The sequence below is a fragment of the Bombina bombina genome, chromosome 1, assembly GCF_027579735.1.
Source record: "Bombina bombina isolate aBomBom1 chromosome 1, aBomBom1.pri, whole genome shotgun sequence".
Taxonomy (NCBI): Eukaryota; Metazoa; Chordata; class Amphibia; order Anura; family Bombinatoridae; genus Bombina; species Bombina bombina.
Window position 1 is genome coordinate 814,143,842 of NC_069499.1, and position 27,143 is coordinate 814,170,984.

Here is a 27,143-nt window from a genome sequence, read left to right on the forward strand (position 1 = left end):
AGGACCAGATGGTGCTTCACATCAATCTGTAATTTGCATACCATGTGCAAAAACACGTTTAAATTGTAAAAATATGTTCATTATGCCAAGTAAATTTTCAATATTATAATGAAACCTATCAGGATTGTTATGTAGAAATATTTAATTTAAGATATGTAAAGTTAACATATTTTATATCTCCACATAGATTGCATTTAAGTATTAATTAATTTATTCTGAGCTGTAGACAATAAAATAACAATTTTAAGGAAGTAAAAGCGTGTAAAGATTAATTATTTTTTAAAGGCAAATTATATGCTCTCTGATATTCACTCAAAGGGATATAGTATAAACTAGATGAGCTAATGGATATTAATAAAAATAGTTACTGTACAAGGTTGCACCCATTGTGTAGCACTGTGTAATCTGTCTGTGCATTACACAATGAGATAATAATATTAATAAAAGTCCTCTTACAACAATATTTTTATTTTAGTGTGAAAGCTGGTATATGAAATTATTCAATTAGAGATTCTACTATAATTTTCTGTAAAATAAAAAAAATTTATTTTAGTTTTCAATTTCTTTCAATGTAAAAAATACTGACTGCATTTCAAATATATTTTATAGATTTTAGCTTACTATACATTGTATGTTTCATAACTCCTGGCTGAATACTGTAGTTACTTGTTAGTGCTATTTACTTGTTGGGGTAAAATAGACTTTAAAGGAACAGTATACACCAATTTTCATATAACTGCATGTAATACACACTACTATAAATAAGAATATGCACAGATACTGATCTAAAAATCCAGTATAAAACCTTTTAAAAACTTACTTAGAAGCTCCCAGTTTAGCACTGTTGATGAGGTAGTCAGGGACACCCACTGAAATGGGCTGGGTAAACAAAAAAAGCAGATACTCCCCATCTCCCCCCTTCCCTGCATATGAAAAGGCAGATAACATAAACAGGAGCCTGTAGGAGTCTGTAAACGCATGTATACATCTGACACTGTAGAGCTTGGTTAGGAGTCTGAAAATCAGCATAATGTTCTTAAAAAATAAGCATAACTATACATTGTTACAAAAATACTACCAGATGGGCTTTATAAATGGATCATCTACAAAACATTTATGCAAAGAAAAATCTAGTGTACAATGTCCCATTAATGTCAATAATATCTTTGTTGTAATATAAGTGGCCTGGATTAAAAAAATATATCAGTAATGGAGTTAGTTGTATCTGAATAAGAAGGGATAAAGTTTCCTTATAGGTATGGAATACCTTCTTACACTTTTAATATGGAACATGTGTGTCATACTAACACCATTCTATTTTTCATTCACAGCACACAAAATGTAATTTCTTGAAATATTTGTAATTAATTTATTGGTTAATCTATATAAGTGTGAGTGGATATTTCTCTTTTATATAATTGTTTATGAAGTCTTATTCTCTCCTTAATTGCAAATCATAATGAGTTAAATAATACAGTTTATTTTTGTTTACTAACTCTGAAGAAATGTGCCTGTGGTGCAGGAAATGCATCAGATCTAAGTAATCATGATCCTGTTATCCTGGACTTCATTAATTGCTAACTTTGGTGTCTGCATTTTTTGTTCATTGTAGTGATGCAAGTCTATTTTTTATGTTTCCTCTATAAATGTTAATTCCTTGTTTATCATGATACAATGTTAGATGTACAGTTGAATGATGTAGACATATTTTCCTTAACTGCAACTTACACCTTTGCAAAGAGTGCCCGGGAGCAATACGAGAAGCTTTCCAACATGTACAACCACATGAACAAACTGTATGACAACTTGGGGGAATACTTCACCTTCGATCCCAAAGCTGTAAGCGTAGAGGAATTCTTTGGAGACATAAGCAGTTTCCGCTCCCTTTTCCTGGTGAGTATCAATCAAGATTATTTTTTACCTTAAAGCTTGTACAACTACATCATTATTGACTTTATGGAGCATAGAATATATTTTAAGTTAAGTGAAACGAATATTCGAATAAACGCACCAACTAGATTTAAAGAAAACAAAGAAATACTAATGCAATTACATTTAGGAATTAAAGGACCAATTAATGCAGTATAATTACATACTTAACAAGTACATAATAAAAAGACAATGCAGTAGAACTTACTCTGAATTTCAAATAAACAGTAGATTTTGTTGCGACAAATTTATTTTTTCTCCCATTTTCCCCCTGTATACCCTGTGAGCTTGTGCACATACTCAATAGGATTTCGTTCCGCAGAAAGTTTGAGTATAAAAAGACTGTTCAAAATTTGACAATGGAAGTAAATTAGAAAGTGTCTTAAAACTGCTTGTTCTTTCTGAATCATAAAAGTTTATTTTGACTTGAGAGTCCCTTTAAATACTTACCGCTAGTGGGCTGGAGAGCTTTGCTAATTCCAACACTTCTGCACAGTTCAAGGCCGCGCTAATAAGAGGCTTAGCGTGGTGGATCCTAGAGCTTGCATTAAAGGAGAAGGTCCGTTAGCACAGGCCCTTAAATCCGCTAAGCCTTCTATTAGTGTGGCTCGGAGTTCTATGAAGAAGGGTTGGGATTAGCCATGCTCTCCAGCGCGCTAGAGGTAAGTATAATGCTACAGCTGAACTTTTTAACCTGTAACAACGGAACATTTACATTAGTTTAATGAAAATAAATGTTCCACAAATATTCAGTATTATTTTTCATTAAAACTAAACAAATACCAAATAGGGCAGCAGACAAATATTCTAAAAAAAAATATTTTCTAAAGATTCCGATGAACTGAAGTTTTCGCTGCTGCACAAGACTAATATTTATCCTTTTATTGTTATATTATAATCTATGTAACTATTGTGTTTGTCTCAGAAAACAATACTGATAGGGAGATAATACAACACAAAAAATACAGAAGGAACACAAGAATAAAATATGTTTGAATATATGGTTCAAAATTCAAAATATATTTTTGTCTACAAATTAAGATACCAATTGTAGAGTAGCTGCCCTCCATATTTTATTATTTTGTGTAGATAACCTCCACCTGCAGACACAGCATTCTAGAATTTGTTCAGTTATTTTTATGTTCAATTGTTATTCAAGCATTTGTTTGCAGTAGAAACATTGCTTTATTCTGCTTACTTATTGATCTATTGATTTCATGTTTTGCTCATACGAGAGACAGCGGCAGGTAGTCTGATGGCTGAGAACCGAATGATAATGTTCCTCAAATAGATAAGGAACCTTCAGCTGCTGCTCTTAGTAGCAGATGCACCAAACAAACACTAATGTGCTGATGGAAATACAGTCAAAGAATATTCAAGTAGGTAAAGCAATCAGCTTGTATGAGTAAAGTTTCCAAGCCAATAATTCCTAGTAGTGTACATGCGTCACAAGGAAAATAATGGCACAGTAGTACTGATTAGATGCAATACATAAAATGTATCTGTATGCATGAAGATGATATATAGATAGAAGCTTAAAGGGACATTGAACACAAAAAGTGTGTGTTAAAAAGGCTAAAGTTATTTAAAGGGCCATAATAACCAAATGTTTAAACACTTGAAAGTGATGAAGTATAGCTGTAAAAAGCTGACTATCTCTATGTAAAAAAGAAAGATATTTTACCTCAAAAGTTTCTCAGTAGCCACATCCCATTGTAAAGGACTTCTAAGCAACAAATCAGTATGTCTGTCCCGGGACAGCGGAAGGAGCGCTCTTTCATGCACACTCATCTTATTTCCCTATTCAGTGTAAGGAAGTTTACAATGAAATCTCATGAGAGTTAAGTGAAATCTTATGAGATCACAGTAAAGAGTTCATGACCTCAGCACTGTTGATGCTGATTGGCTGCTGTTCATTTCTTCATTTTTTTTATCTGCAGCTGAGCAGCAGTTGAGTATAACTTTTTACACAGAACTTACTCTGCTGAGCTGAGGAAATTGTGAGGTAAAATATCTTCCTTTTTTACATAGAGATGCTCAGGTGATATTTTCCTGTCAGCTTTTTTCAGTTATACTGCATCAGTTTCAAGTGATTTAGCATATGAGTAGTATGTTCCTTTAAATTGAAACTAGCAGGGAATATGTATTGCATATACCTAGGTACTTATTGCTCATAGGCTAATTAGAAAAATTCCTACAGATGTATCAGTTGCAAAGAATAAGACAAGTTTGGTTCATACATAGGTTTATAAACAATGAAACATCTGAAAGTAATTCATTTCTACATACCACCTTAATAGAAAGTTATCCAATACAGAGAAGAATATTCATATTACTTTTTACTCTCTTTTTTTTTATATACTGTATGTGATCATTTCATAACTCATCTTTTAAAGTACAGATTTAAATTTTAAAAGGGAGAATAAAGTAAAAAAAAAACTTTCAGGAGCTGCACTATTTGGAGCTAACTGATTGGTGGTTGCACAGATATGTCACTTGTCATTTTCTTCTCAATGTGTTCACTATTTGAGAAAATAGAATTGATAAAATGAGTGTATGCTCCTGCTCATGAGGGCTAACAGTTAATTGGAAATGTGAATTTTGAGAATTTTTGGTCTTTAAAGGGATATGAAACTCCAAAATGTTCTTTTTTTACGCCATTTTAATTAAAGTTTCCAATTTACATCTAATATCAAATTTGCTTTGTTCCTATGATATTCAGTGTTGAAGAGATACATAGGTAGGCTTCTCGAACACTATATGGCAGGAAATATTGCTGCCATTGAGTGCTCTTGCAAAAGATAAAATTCTTGCAAAACTGCTGCCATATAGTGCTCCGGTAATGGGCCAGCTTCAAAGCATTACATCCCTGCTTTTCAACAAAAGATATCAAGAAAATGAAGATGAAGATAAAGTGATAATAGAAGTAAACTAGAAAGTTAAAATCACACGCTCTGTCTAAATCATGAAAGAAAGAAAAAATTGGGTTTCATTTCCCTTTAATTGAATTATAGAGAATACAGTGAGAAGATGTAGCTACTCTTGATGATGTAGCAGAGGAAATGTAAAGATTGGATGTTGGCATGATATGGAATCTTTTAAATATAATGATTAAATAACATCTATTCATCCTTCTAGAAATAGACATATTTTTTAAGAATTGTTTTTACTTTGTGCTGTAGTGGCTGTTATTATATATTACTTTTGTTCCTTTTTAATATTGAATTACGCAAATAATCCTTCTTACTGTCCCAAATAATTAAAGGGACAGTCAAGTCCAAAAAAAAAACTTTCATGTTTCAAATATGGCATTCCAATTTACTTTTATCACCAATTTTACTTTGTTCTCTTGGTATTCTTAGTTGAAAGCTAAATCTAGGAGGTTCATATGCTAATTTCTTAGACCTTGAAGGCCACTTCCAATCTAAATGCATTTTGATAGTTTTTCACCACAAGAGGGCATTAGTTCACGTGTTTCATATAGATAACATTGAGCTTATGCACATGAATTTACCATGGAGACAGCTCTGATTGGCTAAACTGCAAGTCTGTCAAAAGAACTGAAATAAGGGGGTAGTCTGCTGAGGCTTAGATACAAGGTAATTACAGAGGTAAAACGTGTATAATTATAACTGTGTTGGCTATGCAAAACTGGGGAATTGGTAATTAAGGGATTATTTATCTTTTAAAACAACAAAAAATCTGGTGTTGACTGTCCCTTTAAAAAGTATACAAGGACATAAGATTGTTAGAATACTGGGAGATTTTTTTGTATTTCTTTTTTATTATTATTTAAATGATAAAATTATTTATAACTAGAGCTTTAGCTTTGTCTTAGATTTATTTTTTCTAGATTCTATATTTTCACAAATATAATATACAAAACAGACATATTCTATATTGTTTTTTAGGGCTGGGTTTTGAATGATTAATTTTATTTGTAAGTGCATCATTTTAAATAAGGCTGATTCAATGTTGCCACATTATAAGGAATTCATATACAAACCACTATGTGTGCCCTTTTTTCTTTAAAAATTGTATAATATATATAAGTAGCAAGCAACATTTTACTGTTGCTATATTAAACGGTACACTTTTTAATGCAGAATATCTTATAATTGAAAACGCCCCTCTCCCTTTGATATGCTGTTTTTAAAATTACCCTTCCAGTTTCCATGTGAAATATTTTTGGTGGAGTTCCCATACTAACAAAATGGCAAATTTCAATACATTTTAGTCAATCTCCTAATATTGTTGGGAAAACAATTATCATATATGGTCTGTCAGTGGGGTACCAGCAGCATGCATGTGAAATTTCTGAGCTTAAAGGGACAGTCAAGACAAAATTAAACTTTCATGATTCAGATAGGGGGATATTTATCAAAGGTCTGCTTTGATCAAAGGTGCTTATTAAATCATTATATCCTTAATGACGTATTAAGAATATTAAGTTGTCACTAAAATGTGCTATATTTAGAATTAATAAGTATTTTACTTTAATAAGGAGTGGATTCAATAAACAATTCACAGGAGATATTTCTCAGTAGCTTATCATATTCCTTTTGCCTGCACAAGTGTAAGGTCAGAGATCTGACTCATAATATACATCTCCTTCACAATGCAAAGCCAATAAAAACTTCCAAATGCAAACCCAGTGCCCTGGGGCTGGGCATGTCAATTTAAGGTCAGTTATTTGTCTCTTTAAAATAAAGTCTTCAATTATATCATTGAACATATTTAATTCAGTGGCTTAACATAAACCAGTTTTGCTTGACTGATTTATTTCTGTTAAAGGATTACTTTCTGTTATAATTTTTAAGCTAAACAACTAACATATTAAAGTTAATAAACATTAATTAAAACCTACTGACCTATATTTTCTCCAAAACAAAGTTTCATAACGTTCTAAAAGTTATATCTTTTATTCGCCGATGATGTCACGTTATCCTGCCCACTATTTTCAGCACTGCATGTTCAAAATACTTAAACCAATAACTTTGTGTTTAAAGCGCCATTTTGAAACCTAGGTATTGTAAACGGATTGGTACAGAGCAAAGGATACCCACGGAGTGGGTTTGGAAAACAATTAAATTTGCAGACAAGATTTCTGATATACGGTAGAGATATGTTAATGAAATGCTATTGATAAAAAGCGTATTTGGGGTAGTTAGTTAGTAACAGGCATAGAAAATATTTACTTACAGTGGCGCTTTAAGTGTTGACTTCTGGATATGTTTCTAGACTTCTGAATATTCTCTCAAGCAAATGTATCTTCTTAAATCCTGATGCCCTGACAATTTTTTAATTATATTCCATGAATACAAATACAAACCAAAACACAACTCAGGGTGATTTTGTTTTAATTAAAAAATAAATACATAAAAAAAAACTGGAAGAAAGAGACAGTAGGCTTAATATATTCATAAACCAAAGAGAGACAATCCCCACTAAATTTATTATGAAGAAAGCAAAAGAGCTTTAAAGAGACATTCCAGTCAAAATTGAAATGCACATAGATGAATTACACATTTTTACAGAAACATATTTGCAATGTACATGTAATGGCAAAAATGCCATGTAAAAGTTTTCAATGTTTTAGTGTTAACATTTTTCTCAGCACATTCATGTGAAATATAGCTAGATATCCTCAGTGTTCCAGCATGTTAAATACTGCAGCTGCTCAGAGCACCAGTGGGGCTTGCATAATATTATCAATGATTAGTCATTGCCAGATGATACAGGCACCTTAGACTTTCTGAGCAAATGCTTTGTCCCACACTCCCTTGAAAGGCTATAAGGAAAAATCTGTAAACTAGGTTTTGAAAGTTCTGCAAATAGCCTAAACCAGCAATTTAATTTGCAGGTCACAGAACTTGTTTTTTGGGAGCATGGGGAAAAAAACATTTTTACTAAAAGCCAAGAGCCATTTAATTTCCCTTTAACCTTTTAAAGCCGTTATGACGTTCTATTCCGTCATAATTAGACTGGGCTTTAAAGCCGTTATGACGGAATAGAACGTCATAACTAACGGCTGTCCTGAAGCCTTCTGTGCTGTCAGGACTTGATTGCGGTCTTGGGGGCGTTCCTAGAGTTGTAGGGACGCCCCCCAGATGCGATCCAATAATTGAAATCTCGCGATCGTGTGGTTTCAATTTGTCTACATCGGAACAGTTGTTCCGATGTAGGCACTTTAGCCCTGACTCGAAAGGGTTAATTGAACCCTTTGAGAAACCTATCAGTATTGACAATATTTATTAAATAATCTTCTCAGAGTTGAGAGGTTTATATTATTGTGCCCTCCGAGTTTTTTTTCCTAGAGGTTATAACATCAGTTCCAACTCTCCTCTTAGGATACCCCGTCATGATAAAAAAATTGGGGGGCTAAAGAAAGGTTTGCTTACCACTTGCCATAAACCACTAATGTAAACGAATTAGCTGTTTTCCTAAAAAAGCTGAGATGGAGGCTCAACTGATGTAAACAACTTTCAATGTCACAATGCACTTAAATCCACCTCTGCAAAGATGTCAATAACAGATTCAGCAACAGAGTGAATAACTCAATAAAGAAGAAAAAAAAAATACCTAAAATAATTGTTAGGTGAGGATATATTCCAATTCCCAGCATGTACAAGAATATTGTTTTTTTTTTTCTTTTTAAAATGAGACAGATACATCTTTCTCATCCCAACATGACTAATACTATAAAAGTAGCTTAAAAAATAGTTTTACCATCTGTGATTCCCAATACAATTTTTCATAGTGTAAAACTGCTATTGAATTTAATTAAATGAAATAAAACAACATTTGTTCCATTAAGTTTTAGATGGGATGATATGTATCATAAAAATACATTTTAATAATAGCAGATAGCCATTCCAAAAAAAAAAATAATAAATAAAGTTGGACGTGTTGCCTGTTCACAATATTTTCTTTGGTTATAAACAGATGTGTTAATTCTGGACAAGGAGTTAATTAGGTAATACAGGGAACATAGAGAATTCTAAATGAAAGCATTAAAATACTAAAACTTTATTGGTCTATGCTTTAGATGTAGAGAAAACAACCAGAACACAAATGAATCTTTAAAAACAATAATTTCACTATTTATGTATTTTATCTCAAGTTAAAATTGGAGCATGTCAGAAAAAAAAGACATTTTCTCCTTAGGGATGTAGGGCAACTTCAGAAGAAATTATAGTTGAATGACAATGTTTTCTTCTCTTTTTTTATAATCCAAAATAATCAATGTCACTCACAAAACTAACTTTTGTTCTTCTGATCAAAAATGTTTGGAGATGAGAAAACAAGAGAAATCCCTATAGAACATGCATTCACTGTTTATATGTATGATTTTTTAATTTTTTTATTTCCTGAGATCTCATCTTTATAAATTAGTTATTGTTTTATCACCAAGTAGTAGGAATATGAAGCAGACAATGCTGGATGTGAACTGTCATTTCTATTGTGTGCAAGTAGAGGTATTGATAATGGACGTATCTATCAAACTCTGCTCTGGCACCTTTTTGTAATATCTGAGCCCGCTGCCACTTAAAGGGACATTAAACACTTTGAGGTTGTAATATAAAATGATATATTGTTTATATTAAAAAAAAGTCTGCAATATACTTTCATTATTTATTTTGTCCCCTTTTCCTGTAATTCCATTCTAAAATTGTGAGTTTTTCAGTTCCTGTAAGAAATGGAAGTGCAGAACACTGTTATATTCCACACAGCCATTGGCTGCACACTCTAGTGACCTATTTATAGTTGTCCCTAATTGGCCACAGCATAGAAGGTAACCTAAGTTGCAACATGGCCGCTCCCATTGTTTTATAGACAATAAAACATTAGACTTTTTTTTTGTCAATATTTAAACAGCTAATGGAACTTTAAAAAATACATCTACATGCTATTCTCAGACTCATCTTTTCTTTGAATGCATCATTTTATCTAGCATTTATTTAGTGTTTAATGTCCCTTTAATGGCTACTGTTTAAAGATACCAACTTTTAAAACACCTATGGAATTGTAATAAGTAAATAAAGCATCATCAGAACTTTAGCAGTTGTTAAGAAAGGAAAAACATGTTTCTTACCAGCAAGCAAAAAGCAACCTGTGTAAAAAAAATGAATGTGTGAGTCTCAGTGGAAATGAGCTAAATACCCATAAGGTTTCAATATGTAGATTGCTAATTAGGGGGAAATGATTACACAGATGTATCAGTTTGCTTTGAGGTACTTGCATATGATCACTCCATATTTTCATAAATAGAAAAGAGAGAAGGAAAACGCTTCCATCCTTAATAGGAGTAAGTTTTAATGTGCTTTAGGATTAAAACCTGCTTTACTGATATAATTGCACTGTCTAAAGAGTATGCTGCCTAGAGGGTTAGATTATGAGTGGAACACTATTTCGTGCTCGCAAGTTAACTTCGCTACAAAACTATTTGCGCATGTTGGGTTGCACTAGTACTTCAAGTTAAAAGTAAAATGTTAGCGCAAGAGCAAAAACCCAATGTGCACAAAAAGTGGAACTTCAAACATTGCAGACATGTTAACGTATTCTCCCATAGACTTCAATGGCGCACGCCAACTGAAAAAAACTAACACTCATACTCACGCGCTAACCCAATTGTGTTTATTCAAGTGCGCTAAACCCAACATTAATTATGAATATTTCACATTCCAATGTTCTGCACATAGAAGAATATGTTCTATTTATTCTTAAATGAATATTTCTATATATATTTAATGATTTTTTTGAGAGCAAAGGGGTCCAATGTACATATATATATATATATATATATATATATATATATATATATATATATATATATATATATATATACATTTATGACTTAAAATATGTTTTGTTTGATGTTTTGTGCAACTTTTTAACAGTTTCTTTTTCTTTTTCTGCCTCATGTAATAGTTAACAAGAGCTCTGAAGTCATGCTATAAATGTTCCTTTGCACAGGTTATAGAGATGGCTATGTGCAATGATTCCCTTCTCACTGCATAGATAGCCCTATATATATGTAAAGTACTAATAACTCATTATGCATCCGTGGTGAAAACTCATATATTCAAAGCGTTACATCCAGGGTCCTCCCGGAGATAACATTCACCGGACCTTGGTTGCATAGATCAATCTTCTGAATAATGAAAGTTTAATGTTGACTTGAGTGTCCCTTTAAGCTCACCAGCTCTTGGTTGTTGCCACAGGACTCAGGATCATTATACCCCAGCTTACCGGACCAAATGATCCTCCCAGAGCTCTCACGTGCTCATAATGGGGTTCTCCAATCCGGACAATATGCCCCCTCCAGTAATGACAACCACGCTACTGCTAGCTCATAGCGTGGTAGCTTTAACTTCAGATGCATGTGTTTAACCCTTAGCTTGTAACTTACAGGGCTTGATAATGATTATGATGTTTTTAGATGTAGACCTTACTATGTTTTTTTTAGTAAATGCCAGTGTGCTACTAGAATATATCCTCTCTACAGGTCCATATAGTGCATGATATATTGGAGCCTGATCAAGTAGGACTTTAATTTCCTTAACCAATAGTCTAGTGTTTTTAGGGAAATCTAATTAACACTCACTGTAAATAGAATTGATTAGACAAATGTTTTAATCATCCAGAATCCACACACCTTTTGTTTTCAACCTTGTTTTTTTTATTTCTTATTTGCTCACACTGCAAGTAGTTATAACACACAAGTCATAAATTAATTCTAGAATCTGCAACAAAGAAACTTAATTAAAACAACCAATAATCACATCCCCATCCCATATCCTTCTGCTAAAAACAAACAAACAAAAAAAAAAGCAAAAAAAAAAAATTCTTACAAAAAGCAAATGTTTGGGAAGTATATAACATTTCTTAAGAAAGGGCAAATGCAGCTAACATTGCTAACATTGAGAGATGAGCATTCAGCTTTGGAATTTTTCTGAATTGTTGAATCATACAAACAACCATATACATTATTGAACAAAACAAACGAAAAATGAATGATTGAAATTGATTTGTTCATTCCTTCATGCCGTTTGGCACTAAAGAAAGGCGCAGGAATGGGGGGAAAGATTTAGATTGTTTGTTTAATCAGCTTCTTTTGTTTGTAATGATGTACAGATAATCTGACTATTCATTTATCCATCGTCTCCTGCCCAATGCTGCAATAGTATTACTAATGACTGAAGTTTGGGACAGACAGTCAGGCACTAAATGCTGGATTTTAGTCATACAGGAGTTGTATGTTCTTTAAACATTGAAAGATTAGTTTTTTTAATTGTTCAAATCCTATAATGTAAGATTTTTGTTAATACTAATTGTTTATATTAAATAAAAAGAGAGAAGCGCTCAACCTGGGAACAAATAATAGCATAATAGCTTGTTCTATGGCTAGTTGCCACCCAAGAAGCAGCCTCTTTTTGCTCAACATGTGCCTTTTACAGAGAAGAAAAGCATATCAGTCTGATCCTGACTTCACAGTACAGTCCAGCCCCAAAATACCAGGCAGTCCGTCTCTGAATGAGAAAAACAGCAAAACCCAAGATGTACGTTTCGGGCCTATTGTGGGCCTCGTCATTGAGGTGCAGCCATATCCCTCTAGGCACACTGAGCAACGGGTCCACAACTGGATTCCCGCATTACACTTAAGGAGACTTCCCTAAGTGTCATAATTTGCATAAATAAAAAGAGAGAAGTGCTCAACCTGGGAACAAACAATAGCATAATAGCTTGTTCTATGGCTAGTTACCACCCAAAAAGCAGCCACTTTTTGCTCAACATGTACCTTTCACAGAGAAGAACTTTCCTGTAGCATATCAGTCTGATCCTGACTTAACAGTAAAGTCCTGCCCCGAAATACCAGGCAATCCCTCTCTGAACGAGAGAAACATCAAAACCCCAGACGTACGTTTCAGCCTATTGTGGGCCTCGTCAGTGAGGTGCAGCCATATCCCTCTAGGCACTCTGAGCAACGGGTCCACGTCTGGAATCCCACATCACACTTAGGGAGACTTCCCTACCTGTCCTAATTTGCATAAATAAAAAGAGAGAAGCGCTCAACCTGGGAATGAACAATAGCATAATAGCTTGTTCTATGGCTAGTTACCATCCAAGAAGCAGCCTCTTTTTGCTCAACATGTGCCTTTCACAGAGAAGAACTTTCCTGAAGCATATCAGTTTGATCCTGACTTCACATTACCGTCCATCCCCAAAATACCAGGCAATCCCTCTCTGAATGAGAGAAACAGTAAAACAAGAGACGTACGTTTCGGGCCTATCGTGGGCCTTGTCAGTGAGGTGCAGCCATATCCCTCTAGGCACACTGAGCAACAGGTCCACATCTGGATTCCCACATCACATTTAGGGAGACTTCCCTAAGTGTCCCACAGAATGCCGAAACGATGACGAAGGCCACTGCAGGTCAAAACGATCATCTGGGGTTGTTGTTTCTCTTGATCAGAGAAAAATTGCCTGGTATTTCAGCGCTGGACTCTCATTGGGCAGGGTCAAACTGATATTCTACAGGATATTTTTTCTCTGTAAAAAGGCATAGTGTGCTACAAGAGCGTGGACCCTGAGTTGTAATGGAAATGAACAGGCATGGAAGTTATTCTAGCTTTTGTTCTATCTCAGGAGTGCTGCTCTCTCTCTTCTGATATAATTGTTTATATTAGCTGTTCCCATTGGAAATAACAGCAACAGATCCAATGTGTGCTTCAAATTAGGATCCTCCAAAATCATATATTTACACACACACATACATATATATATATATATATATATATATATATATATATATATATATATATATATATATAGCTTTGTGACAACAGGATGATACTTTTTCAGAAAAAAATGGTTAGTTATCAAAATATCCATTTACGTTTAGTAAAACTGCAACATTACAGGTGTAGCATGTATTTATACAACATTAATCTGAAGTGTGTTCCCTTGGCATTGACACTTGTTAAACAATTTGAGTGTTTACCTTTCCAGAGCATCATAAACAGAGGATTAACTGGTTTAAGCAATTCTCCTGACCCTTAGTAATAGCAGAAAACAACACAAAATAAAGAAAAAAGATAAGATCACAGAAATAGCCAGAAACTCTAGGACACATCTCATTAAAGCAGAGCTCTTTCCTTGCATTTGTATTTAGTTATTATTAAAGGACCATTAAACATCTGTAAAATAGCTATAAAGCTATATGAATATACAACATGATAAAATAAGCATATTAAGATTGAAATAACATCAATAAACAAAAGTACATTTAAAATATTTCCTTTTTTAAGTTCCCACATCATCTCTAGTCCGTTCCGCAGCCGACCTTCCATAGTCCGGACATTTGTAATTGCCCAGTCATTTTGCACCAATTATAATAAAGAATAGGAGCTGGTACCCACACTTACTTGCTCACGGGCGGCACTGTCTTTGCTGCTGATGTGATTGTAGATATTTAAAAGGGAAGACTCACAAACATCTGCACAAATTGTAAGTTCAAAAACGGTGGCCCACAAGAATATTTGTTTTAAACTGCATGAGTATAATTATTGCTTTGAATAATGTTCAGTAACAGCTATATATTGCCCTGCTAGGCAGTAGGTTCAGGGGCTAGAAACTACATTTAAATTTCTCTTTCGGATATCTTTATACAGTTATTAGCCCATTAATAAAGCTATGGAGGCATCTTCATGGCCAGAGTGATGCAAGCTTGCAAGAGAGGTCCTAAAATGCTAGATAAGAATCTGTGGCCACTGCTACTCAGCCTCTTCGCTACCTCAAAGGAAGAGTTAAATCATCCTGGTCGTGATAAATCAAGATGATCGACAAGCCCTGCTCTCAAGTAATTGCTTGTGTGAGAGGAGAGGGAAGGTGTTGCACAGGCAATTGCTTTTTTAATGATAACTACAGGATGTAGATGCTGCCCGCTAGCCAGAGTGCCAGGCATACATAAGCCTTGTCATTCCAGCCTTGGATAAATGGGGGGCATATGTGTCATCATTCACACCCTGCTGCTGGGTATGCACAGCATAAATTGTAATTTAAAGGGACAGTCTACCATAGAATTGTTATTGTTTTAAAAGATAGATAATCCCTTTATTACCCATTCCCCAGTTTTGCATAACCAACACAGTTATATTAATACACTTTTTACCTCTGTGATTACCTTGTATCTAGGAACCTTCTTCCAGGCCCCTGATCACATGACTGTGACTGTTTATTATCTATTGTCTTAAATTTAGCTTTGTTTTGTGCTAAATCTTAAATAACCCCCTGTGCCTGAACACAGTCGGCTAGATTACGAGTTTAAAAGAGAGTAAAAAACAGAGGCACCACCATGGCCTAATATCGCCAGTACAGGTCAAAACAACAACACAGGAGAATGTGAATACTCAGAAACATGAAGCACCCAGCTGGTGCTAGTGGAGTGGGCTGAAACTTCTCAGTGGTCCAGCGCACCAATATTCTTAGCGCAGAGACAGTCAGAAATCCTCTGAAATACCAGTATTCAGTGCCTATAGGGGCAAAAAAGGCAAACCAACATGGCCCAATATCATCTAGACAAGGAAAGAATAGAACCAAATGTTTATCTTTATTCACATAGTGACGCATTTCTCAGCCTACTCAGGGCTGTTTCGGCTGTCTCTGCGCTAAGAATATCAGTGCGCTGGACCACTGAGAAGTTTCAGCCCGCTGCACTAGCACCAGCTGGGTGCTTCATGTTTGTGAGTATTAACATTCTCCTGTGTTGTTGTTTTGACCTGTACTGGCGATATTAGGCCATGGTGGCGCCTCTGTTTTTTACTCTCTTTTAGATTTTGAACATCAGGATAGCCATCCTTTGACAGAGTGCCTCAACGCCCGGACTATTTTGTCATCTTGGTGTTATGGACATTTATATTATCTGATTTTATTTTTATTATAATATTTTATTTTCTCAACATTTTTGTCACTACTTTTTTATTGGTATTTTTATTGGTGTTGAACATAGAACACTGTGCTGTTATTCACTATTGAGATTCCCCAAAGCCCCTTTAGAGATTAATAATCATATTTCTGATTGAGGAAGCGCCCCCTAAGGCCGTGGTGTGTTATCAGTGCACATCACTCTCTATATATATAGATTACGAGTTGTGTGTTAGGATTAAAAAGCAGCATTGAGAGGTCCCAACGCTGCTTTTTAACGCCCGCTGGTATTACGAGTCTTGAAATGACAGGCTCACCGCTCACTTTTTTGGCCAGATTCGGAAATACCGAAAATCCACTTACGTCAATTGCGTATCCTATATTTTCAATGGAACTTGCATAGCGCCGGTATTACCAAAAGTGAGCGGTAGACCCTCTCCTGTCAAGCCTAGTACCGCATTTTAAAGTCAGTAGTAGTTTTACACTACAACGCCGTAGCATAAAACTCTTAACTAAAGTGCTAAAAAGTACACTAACACCCATAAACTACCTATTAACCCCTAAACCGAGCCCCCCCCGCACATCGCAAACACTAAAATAAAATTTTTAACCCCTAATCTGCCGAACTAGACATTGCCGCCACTATAATAAATATATTAACCCCTAAACCGCCGCACTCCCGCATTAACCCCTAATCTGCTGACCCCAACGTCGCTGCCACTATATTAAATGTATTAACCCCTAAACCTAAGTATAACCCTAACCCCCCCTAACTTAAATATAATTTAAATAAATCTAAATAAAATTACTATAATTAACTAAATTATTCCTATTTAAAACGAAATACTTATCGATAAAATAAACCCTAAGCTAGCTACAATATAACTAATAGTTACATTGTAGCTATCTTAGGGTTTATTTTTATTTTACAGTCAACTTTGTATTTATTTTAACTAGGTACAATAGTTATTAACTATTTAATAACTAGCTAGTTAAAATAAATACATATTTACTTGTAAAATAAAACCTAACCTAAGTTACAATTACACCTAACACTACACTATAATTAAATTAATTACATAAACTAAATACAATTAATTACAATTTAAAAAAAATATCTAAAGTACGAACCCCCCCACTAAATTACAGAAAATAATAAAATAATTACAAGATTTTTAAACTAATTACACCTACTCTAATCCCCCTAACAAAATAAAAAAGCCCCTCAAAATAAAAAGCCCTACCCTACACTAAATTAAAAATAGCCCTTAAAAGGGCCTTTTGCTGGGCATTGCCCCAAAGTAATCAGCTCTTTTACCTGTAAAAAAAAAGTACAATCCCCCCCTAACATTAAAACCCAACACCCACACAACCAACCCTACTCTAAAACCCACCTAATCCCCCCTTAAAAAAAATCTAACACTAACCCCTTGAAGATCACCCTACCGTGAGACGTATTCACATCAGCCAATCAGAATCAAGTTCAATCCGATTGGCTGATTCGATCAGCCAATCGGATTGAACTTGATTCTGATTGGCTGATTCCATCAGCCAATCAGAATTTTCCTACCTTAATTCCGATTGGCTGATAGAATCCTATCAGCCAATCGGAATTCGAGGGACGCCATCTTGGATGACGTCATTTAAAGGAACCGTCATTCGGCAAGTAGGCGTCGGGAGAAGAGGATGTTCTGCGTCGGATGGAAGATGATGGCTCCCGAAGAAAGAAGATTGAAGATGCCGTTGATAGAAGACTTCATCCGGATCATGGACCTCTTCAGCTCCCGCTTGGATGAAGACTTCAGCTGGATCATGGACCTCTTCAGCTCCCGCTTGGATGATGACTTCAGCCGGATCATGGACCTCTTCAGCCCCCCGCTTGGGCTTGGATCAGGACATCGGAGGAGCTCTTCTGTATTGATCGGTGAACCTGGTATGGTGAAGATAAGGTAGGAAGATCTTCAGGGGCTTAGTGTTAGGTTTATTTAAGGGGGGTTTGGGTTAGATTAGGGGTATGTGGGTGGTGGGTTGTAATGTTGGGGGGAGTATTGTATGTTTTTTTTTACAGGCAAAAGAGCTGAACTTCTTGGGGCATGCCCCGCAAAGGGCCCTGTTCAGGGCTGGTAAGGTAAAAGAGCTTTGAACTTTAGTAATTTAGAATAGGTAGGGCATTTTTTTATTTTGGGGGGCTTTGTTATTTTATTAGGGGGCTTAGAGTAGGTGTAATTAGTTTAAAATTGTTGTAATATAGTTCTTTTTTATTTTTTGTACTTTAGTTAGTTTATTTCATTGTATTTATTTGTAGGAATTGTATTTAATTTATTTATTGATAGTGTAGTGTTAGGTTTAATTGTAGATAATTATAGGTATTTTATTTAATTTATTTATTGATAGTGTAGTGTTAGGTTTAATTGTAACTTAGGTTAGAATTTATTTTACAGATAAATTTGTAAATATTTTAACTATTTTAGCTATTAAATAGTTCTTAACTATTTAATAGCTATTGTACCTGGTTAAAATAAATACAAAGTTACCTGTAAAATAAATATTAATCCTAAAATAGCTATAATATCATTATAATTTATATTGTAGCTATATTAGGATTTATTTTACAGGTAAGTATTTAGCTTTAAATAGGAATAATTTATTTAATAAGAGTTAATTAATTTCGTTAGATTAAAATTATATTTAATTTAGCGGGGTGTTAGTGTTAGGGTTAGACTTAGCTTTAGGGGTTAATACATTTATTAGAATAGCGGTGAGCTCCAGTCGGCAGATTAGGGGTTAATAATTGAAGTTAGGTGTCGGCGATGTTAGGGAGGGCAGATTAGGGGTTAATACTATTTATTATAGGGTTATTGAGGCGGGAGTGAGGCGGATTAGGGGTTAATAACTTTATTATAGTAGCGGTGCGGTCCGCTCGGCAGATTAGGGGTTAATAAGTGTAGGCAGGTGGAGGCGACGTTGAGGGGGGCAGATTAGGGGTTAATAAATATAATATAGGGGTCGGCGGTGTTAGGGGAAGCAGATTAGGGGTACATAAGTATAACGTAGGTGGCGGTCGGCAGATTAGGGGTTAATTATTGTAGGTAGCTGGCGGCGACGTTGTGGGGGGCAGGTTAGGGGTTAAAAAAATTTAATCGAGTGGCGGCGATGTGGGGGGGGGCTCGGTTTAGGGGTACATAGGTAGTTTATGGGTGTTAGTGTACTTTAGAGTACAGTAGTTAAGAGCTTTATGAACCGGCGTTAGCCCAGAAAGCTCTTAACTACTGACTTTTTTCTGCGGCTGGAGTTTTGTCGTTAGAATTCTAACGCTCACTTCAGCCACGACTCTAAATACCGGAGTTAGAAAGATCCCATTGAAAAGATAGGATACGCAATTGACGTAAGAGGATCTGCGGTATGGAAAAGTTGCGGCTGAAAAGTGAGCGTTAGACCCTTTTTTGAATGACTCCAAATACCGGCGGTAGCCTAAAACCAGCGTTAGGAGCCTCTAACACTGGTTTTCACGGCTGCCGCCAAACTCCAAATCTAGGCCTTAGGGTTTATTTTATAGGTAAGTATTTAGTTTAAAATAGGAATAATTTAGAGAATTGTATTAATTTTATTTAGATTTATTTAAATTAAATTAAAGTTAGGGGGTTAGGGTTAGACTTAGATTTAGGGGTTAATAACTTTATTATAGTGATGGCGACATTGGGGGCTGCAGATTAGGGGTTAATAAATATAATGTAGGGTTCGGCGATATTGGGGGCAGCAGATTAGGGATTAATAAGTATAATGTAGGTGGCGGCGGTGTCCGGAGCGGCAGATTAGGGGTTAATAATATAATGCAGGTGTCAGCAATGTCGGGGGCGGCAGATTAGGGGTTAATAAGTGTAAGATTATGGGTGTTTAGACTCAGGGTTCATGTTAGGGTGTTAGGTGTAGACATAAAAAGTATTTCCCCATAGGAATCAATGGGGCTGCGTTAGGAGCTTTTCAGCCGGCTCTCCCCTATTGATTCCGATGGGGAAATCGTGCACAAGCACGTTCAGCCAGCTCACCGCTACCGTATGCAGCGCTGGTATTGAGGTGAGATGTGGAGCTAAATTTTGCTCTTTGCTCACTTTTTTGAGGTTAAAGCCGGGTTTCTAAAAACCCATAATACTAGCGCTGTCTGCAAGTGAGCGGTGAGCATAAACTGCCCGTTAGCACTGCACCCCTGTTAACGTAAAACTCGTAATCTAGGTGAGTGTTATCTATATGGCCCACGTGTACTTTCTGTCTCTTTGTGCTGAAAAGAGATTTAAAAAGCCTGTGATAAGAGGCAGCCCTCAAAGGCTAAGAAATTAGCATATGAGCCTACCTATGTTTAGTTTAATCTAAGAATACCAAGAGAAAAAAGCAAATTTGATTATAAAAGTACATTGGAAAGTTGATTAAAATTAAAAGTCCTATCTGAGTAATGAAAGTTTAATTTATATTAGACTGTCCCTTTAAGTTCACTTAATGTGCAAAAAAAAAAAAAAAGAAAAAAAGAAATTTGTACTTAAAAGTACAAAATACAAAGCATAATTGGTTTTTTCCCCATAAAATAAGTTGAGCATTGTAAGATGCTATATGAAGAAAGTAGTGTAATGGGATTTATCAAAAAATAATAAATGTCAGCGCAAAGGAGGAAACTAAAAAAAACTTCCTGGTGGAGAATGCTATAGTATGATGCCATGGAAAATGAACTGCTGATAATGAAGCTTTACGTTACCCCACACAGTATGAATCTCGATAAATTGTTTATCAGACCAAAAAAATAATTGATAAATCGGCCCCCAATTTTCATATAACTGCATGTAATAAACACTACTGTAAAGAATAATATGCTCAGATACTGATATAAAAATCCAGTGTAAAACTTTTAAAAACTTACTTAAAAGCTCTAAGTTAAGTACTGTTAATGAGGTTAGCTGGAACACCCAGTGAAATGGGCTGGGAGCAGACACTCCCCCCCCCTCCCCTGCATATGAAAAGACAGATTAGACAAACAGGAGCCAGCAGCAGTCTGTAAATGCGTGTATACATCTGATACTTTGGGGCTTGGTTAAAAGTCTGAAAATCAGCACAATGTTTTTAAAAAATAAGCTAAACTATACATTGTTACAAAAACACTCCTAGATGGGCTATATAAATGGATCATCTACAAAACATTTATGCAAAGAATAATCTAGTGTACAATGTCCCTTTAATATGCTTGTGCTGAGTGGTCCAAACGTCCGATTTCTGGGTGTATTGGTGGAATGTTGGAGTCGTCACAACTAGGATTCCCTGAAACTGGGAGGATGGGCTGGTTGCTGTGATTTATATTCGCTGCAGGATTTAATTTTTAAATTACACCCCATGCTCACTGCTAACTTTGCTTCTCGTGCAAAGTGTCCCATTCCTGCAAACTCTATTAATTTCAATAGGAAACCAAGTCTGAAATTGCGAGGCTTAGATCATTTTACCAAAGACAGTAGTCTAGATTAACTGATGCTCGTGAGGTTACTAATGGCCTCAATGTAAATGTGAGATCATGATTAAAACTCATTGAGCATTGCTTCACCTATATTTTCTAGCGTTACATTAGTGGGTGTTGCGGCCATTTCGGACGGTAAAAGTAAAAAAAGTGCACATTTTGCTAATGGAATTAAATTGGATTTTTATTTTTTATTTTATGCTCTATCTGAATCATGAAAGTTGAATTTTGACTTTAGTGTCCCATTAAAGTAGGTCGGATCTTCTAAAAGATTCTCTCACAGGCAGTATTGTGCTACTGGTGAACAGTCTATATACCCACAGGCAGTGCAACCCTGCTGTAGAATTTAAGCAGCGCCGACGGATCTTATAATGCATTTCTGCTATCAATTCAGTGTTAGATTGTTTGTGTTCTATATACCTGACTGTTCAATACAACTAACCAGTACATTATAAAGCAGTTTGTAGCTGTAAAAAAAAACAGGCAGATGGTTCAATATATACAGGAAGTCTCTGGCAGAAATAATGCATGTTGTCTTGGATAAATATATAATATCCTCTCATCTTAAATAATTCAAACCTAGAATCATAGCTTGGATTCTAATATTTTGTACATTCTAGAAAAACAATCTAGTCTATGAGGAGAGCCAATCTAGGGTTGTGTTGCTCCAGACAGAGCAGAGTTAGAATGGTGAAGGAGTGGGTTATGAGAATCCCAGCTATGCAAAGAAAATAGATTAAAAGGACCATTATATACAGCAGAATTGCATAATCAACAAATTCATAATAAAATGACAATGCAATAGCAACTATTCTGAATTTTATATAAGCTGTAGATTTTTTATTTCTCTGCTCCCTTTATCATGTGACAGCCATCAACCAATCCCAAACACATACACTTATATACTGTGAACTTTTGCACAGGCTCAGTGGGAGCTGGTAGTTTGCATATAAAATGAGCATGCATATTTTGGAAGTAAAATAGAATTTAAAAAAAAAAAAAACTCTGCATGTTCTATCTGAATCATGAAAGTTTAATTTTCAATTTAGTGTCCTTTTAGTCAATGAGAAAGAGCTAGCTGGACTAAGGCTCTAATTTGGGATTCTGCTTTTCTATGTAAAATTAGGGTTGAAAATTGTTTGTTGTTGGCTTCATTTTAGTTTACCTTATTTGAAACTTTATTTATAAATAGTGCAGGCATTCTGGTTACATAGTAAAAAATACCTTCTGTTGATAAATTCATCAACTCAACTATTGTTCTTTTGTTTTTTTTTCCATGGAGAATTTCAAGAGCCAAAAAACTTGCAGTGCATATTTCCTGGCAGTGCATTAGATAAATGTAATCAGACCGCATTTGCTATTTACTCTTATTGGACATATGATTACATATAAATTAATCTCAGTCCAATTTGTTTGAAGACTGTTCAGCTTCTTGATGACATTAATGTATTATAGATCAATAAAATGCTAAGGAAAGGGTAGGAGGCTTTCACCAACCGCATACAGCAGGGGGGGGGGGGCTTTTATGCAGATTCACATTTCTAGCATACCCACTTTATTGGGCACAGGGAAAAAAATATTTCACTACATTTTTCTGGACTGGACTAATAATTTAACTAAACATATTAATTAGTTCCAAAAATTGCCTTTAAGTGCTCCAAGAAATAGAGATATAAGAATGGAAGTCAGTAAATATTATTATTATTATTATTATTATTATTATTATTATTATCGGTTATTTGTAGAGCGCCAACAGATTGAGAAGCAAACGGTATTTACAGAATTAAATTGCAAGGAAAAATCTTGTCCTTTTTACATTTGAAATTTGCATTAACAGTATGTAAACAATAAAAATATGGTTAATGCAGACCTTCGTTTGGCTGCAGAGAGCAAAGATGTGTTAAAAATAAATAAATAAATAAATAATAAAAACAGCCGGACATCTCGAGTGAAGGAGTAGCTTAAAAGACTGGACAGTTAAAGGAACATTGAACGTTAAATACATTTCATGCACTCCTCTAATTAAGGGTGCTGCCATTTTGGAACCTAGGTTTCACTGCAGACATCTGAAGGAGAGTTGGTGCACATGTGCAAACAGTTCAACAATGGAATTTAGTGAAAGCTAAATTTCAACATGGCTGCACCCATGACTAGAGGGAGGTATGAATAAATAACCCCACTACTATGCTTATAAAATGTATTTATTGTTTAATGTCCATTTAAGATAAGTTTTATTTATAAAATATGTGTATACGGTATAGTATTTGACTTAACCCCTTAATGACCACAGCACTTTTCCATTTTCTGTCCGTTTGGGACCAAGGCTATTTTTACATTTTTGCGGTGTTTGTGTTTAGCTGTAATTTTCTTCTTACTCATTTACTGTACCCACACATATTATATACAGTTTTTCTCGCCACTAAATGGACTTTCTAAAGATACCATTATTTTCATCATATCTTATAATTTACTATAAAAAAAAAAATATAAAATATGAGGAAAAATTGAAAAAAACACACTTTTTCTAACTTTGACCCCCAAAATCTGTTACATATCTACAACCACCAAAAAACACCCATGCTAAATAGTTTCAAAATGTTGTCCTGAGTTTAGAAATACCCAATGTTTACATGTTCTTTGCTTTTTTTGCAAGTTATAGGGCCATAAATACAAGTAGCACTTTGCTATTTCCAAACCACTTTTTTCCAAAATTAGCGCTAGTTACATTAGAACAATAATATCTTTCAGGAATCCCTGAATATCCCTTGACATGTATATATTTTTTTTAGTAGACATCCCAAAGTATTGATCTAGGACAATTTTGGTATATTTCATACCACCATTTCACCGCCAAATGCGATCAAATACAAAAAATCGTTCACTTTTTCACAAATTTTTTCACAAACTTTTGGTTTCTCACTGAAATTATTTACAAACAACTTGTGCAATTATGGCATAAATGGTTGTAAATTCTTCTCTGGGATCCCCTTTGTTCAGAAATAGCAGACATATATGGCTTTGGTGTTGCTTTTTGGTAATTAGAAGGCCGCTAAATGCCACTGCGCACCACAAGTGTATTATGCCCAGCAGTTAAGGGGTTAATTAGGGAGCTTTTAGGGAGCTTGTAGGGTTAATTTTAGCTTTAGTGTAGTATAGTAGACAACCCCAAGTATTGATCTAGGCACATTTTGGTATATTTCATGCCACCATTTCACCGCCAAATGCGATCAAATTGAAAAAAAAGTTAAATTTTTCACAATTTTAGGTTTCTCACTGAAATAATTTACAAACAGCTTGTGCAATTATGGCACAAATGGTTGTAAATACTTGTCTGGGATCCCCTTTGTTCAGAAATAGCAGACATATATGACTTTGGCGTTGCTTTCTGGTAATTAGAAGGCTGCTAAATCCTGCTGCGCCTCACACGTGTATTATGGCTAGCAGTGAAGGGGTTAATTAGGGAGTTTGTAGGGAGCTTGCAGGGTTAATTTTAGCTTTAGTGTAGAGATCAGCCTCCCACCTGACACATCCCACCCCCTGATCCCTCCCAAACAGCTCCCTTCCCTCCCCCACCCCACAATTGTCCCCGCCATCTTAAGTACTGGCAGAAAGTCTGCCAGTACTAAAATAAAAGGGTTTTTAAAAAAAAAAAAAAATATTTTTTTAGCATATTTACATATGCTAGGGTGTAGGATCCCCCCCTTAGCCCCCAACCTCCCTGATCCCCCCCAAAACCGCTCTCTAACCCTCCCCTCTGCCTCATTGGGGGCCATCTTGGGTACTGGCAGCTGTCTGCCAGTACCCAGTTTGCAAAAAAAAGTGCTTTTTTTATTTTTGTTTGGCTTTTTTCTGTAGTGTAGCTTCCCCCCCCACACAGACAAACCCCCACCACCTTGCTGATCTTTTTTTTTTTTTTAAATATTTAGACATTTAAACATTTAAACATTTTTTATTAATAAATTTTCTGTAGTGTAGCGGTTCCCACCCGCTCCCTCCCCGTGCACGCGCCCGCCCTCCCGTGCACGCCCCCGCTCAGCCCCGCCCACGATCCCGCCCCCCCTGCACATAACCAGGGCCATCGATGGCCGCCACCCGCCTCCCGGTCCGGCTCCCACCCACCAACGCAGGGAGCCACCGATCTCCGGTGCAGAGAGAGCCACAGAGTGGCTCTCTCTGCACCGGATGGCTTAAAAAGGTTATTGCAGGATGCCTCCATATCGAGGCATCACTGCAATAACCGGAAAGCAGCTGGAAGCGAGCAGGATCGCTTCCAGCTGCTTTCCACACCGAGGACGTGCAGGGTACGTTCTCAGGCATTAACTGCCTTTTTTTTGAGGACGTACCCTGCACGTCCTCGGTCGTTAAGGGGTTAAATAATTGTAAAACGATGCATCATTTGTGGACAAAACAGTTTCTAGGGAGACTTTTCAAAATCACAATGAAAGTCTAGACCCAATACATCATTTTGATTATTTATTGTTACATAATACAGAAGCATTGTGCAACTGATTCCACATCTATAAGCTTGTAAGTATTACATGAAATATTTGTTTGTTAGGAGCCAAAAATGGCCACCAAATTCTGCCCACCTATTGCATGTATATTTTGTTATGTTAAGTTTCTCCAATCATGACTGACTCTTAAATAATTTTCCTTCTTGCACATGCAGATTTGTGCATGTGGAAATGTAAATAGCTAACTTGAAAAATATTAAAGGTGCACTGCTAAACTGTCATACAAGAAAACAACTAACTGGACAAGAAGAACGCTGTGGGCGGAGCTTGGAGGCCATTTTCGACTACTAACAAACGATGATTATTTAAAAGTTTCATATACTTCTTACAAGCTTATAGATATGGAACCCGTTGCAAGATACTTGTCTGGTATGTAACAATAAGTAATAAAGAAGTATTGCGTCTAGACTGTCCCTTTAACCTATAATTAATCAAACTCTTTTTAAAACTAATATCTCTGTGGGAAAAAAAAATCCTGCTTAAGAAATCAAAAACACATTTCTGAAGTGTTGCTGATGTGTTTATTGGTTCAGCATTGATGTGTGAGGTCAGACCTGCACAATAAAATAAGTGCTATAAACAAGCATGATAGAGGATTACTGGACACGTCTAATTTCATAAACAGCAAAATACAGTACACTAGGGACGTGTAGGATATATTAAATTAAGTAAACAGCATTATCCAAAAATTGTTATTACAAATGCTTTTCCTTTTTTTTCCTTGAGATATTTCATGCTGTCATGTCAATAAAAAAACAGTCAATGCTAAATGCCTTTTATCAATCCAAAATTAAACTTTAATTATTCAGATAGAGCATGCAATTTTAAACAACTTTCCAATTTACTTCCATATTAACAAAATGTGCACAGTCTTTTCATATTTACACCTTTTTTCTACTACTCACTTGAATTTCAGGCTAAGTGCTATTGCATTGTCTTTTAACTTCAGAACATCTGAAAAATGATCAAAACATAAGGAAGTGTTTCTATTGGTTTTATATGACACTTTTATCAGGAAAAGTTATATTTGAGACTTTCTTTAACCCCTTGAGTGCTAACAACGGCTCTGAGCCATCGCAGAGTTTTGCACTCTGGTGCTAACGACGGCTCAGGGCCATCGCTAGCACTCTCCCACCTTAAGGGAGATCTGGGTGCTCCCACCCGCTCCTACCCAGTTGATCGGGCCTGCATAGTGACAGGCATCGCCAGGGCTTCTTGTTATGTGCGGTGACGTCATGCGCAATGACGTGATGACGTCACCGCACAACTTTAATTTTAGCAAG

General features: G+C 35.6%; 1 protein-coding gene across 1 annotated transcript in view; it reads left to right on the forward strand.

Moving 5' to 3' along the window:
* The window catches only part of DIAPH2 (diaphanous related formin 2), a 2,325,141-nt gene that overhangs the window by 1,849,485 nt on the left and 448,513 nt on the right, over positions 1–27,143 (forward strand). Inside the window, 1 exon segment of the mRNA XM_053699395.1 lies at positions 1,729–1,893. Within this exon segment, the coding sequence (XP_053555370.1) occupies positions 1,729–1,893 (165 nt within the window).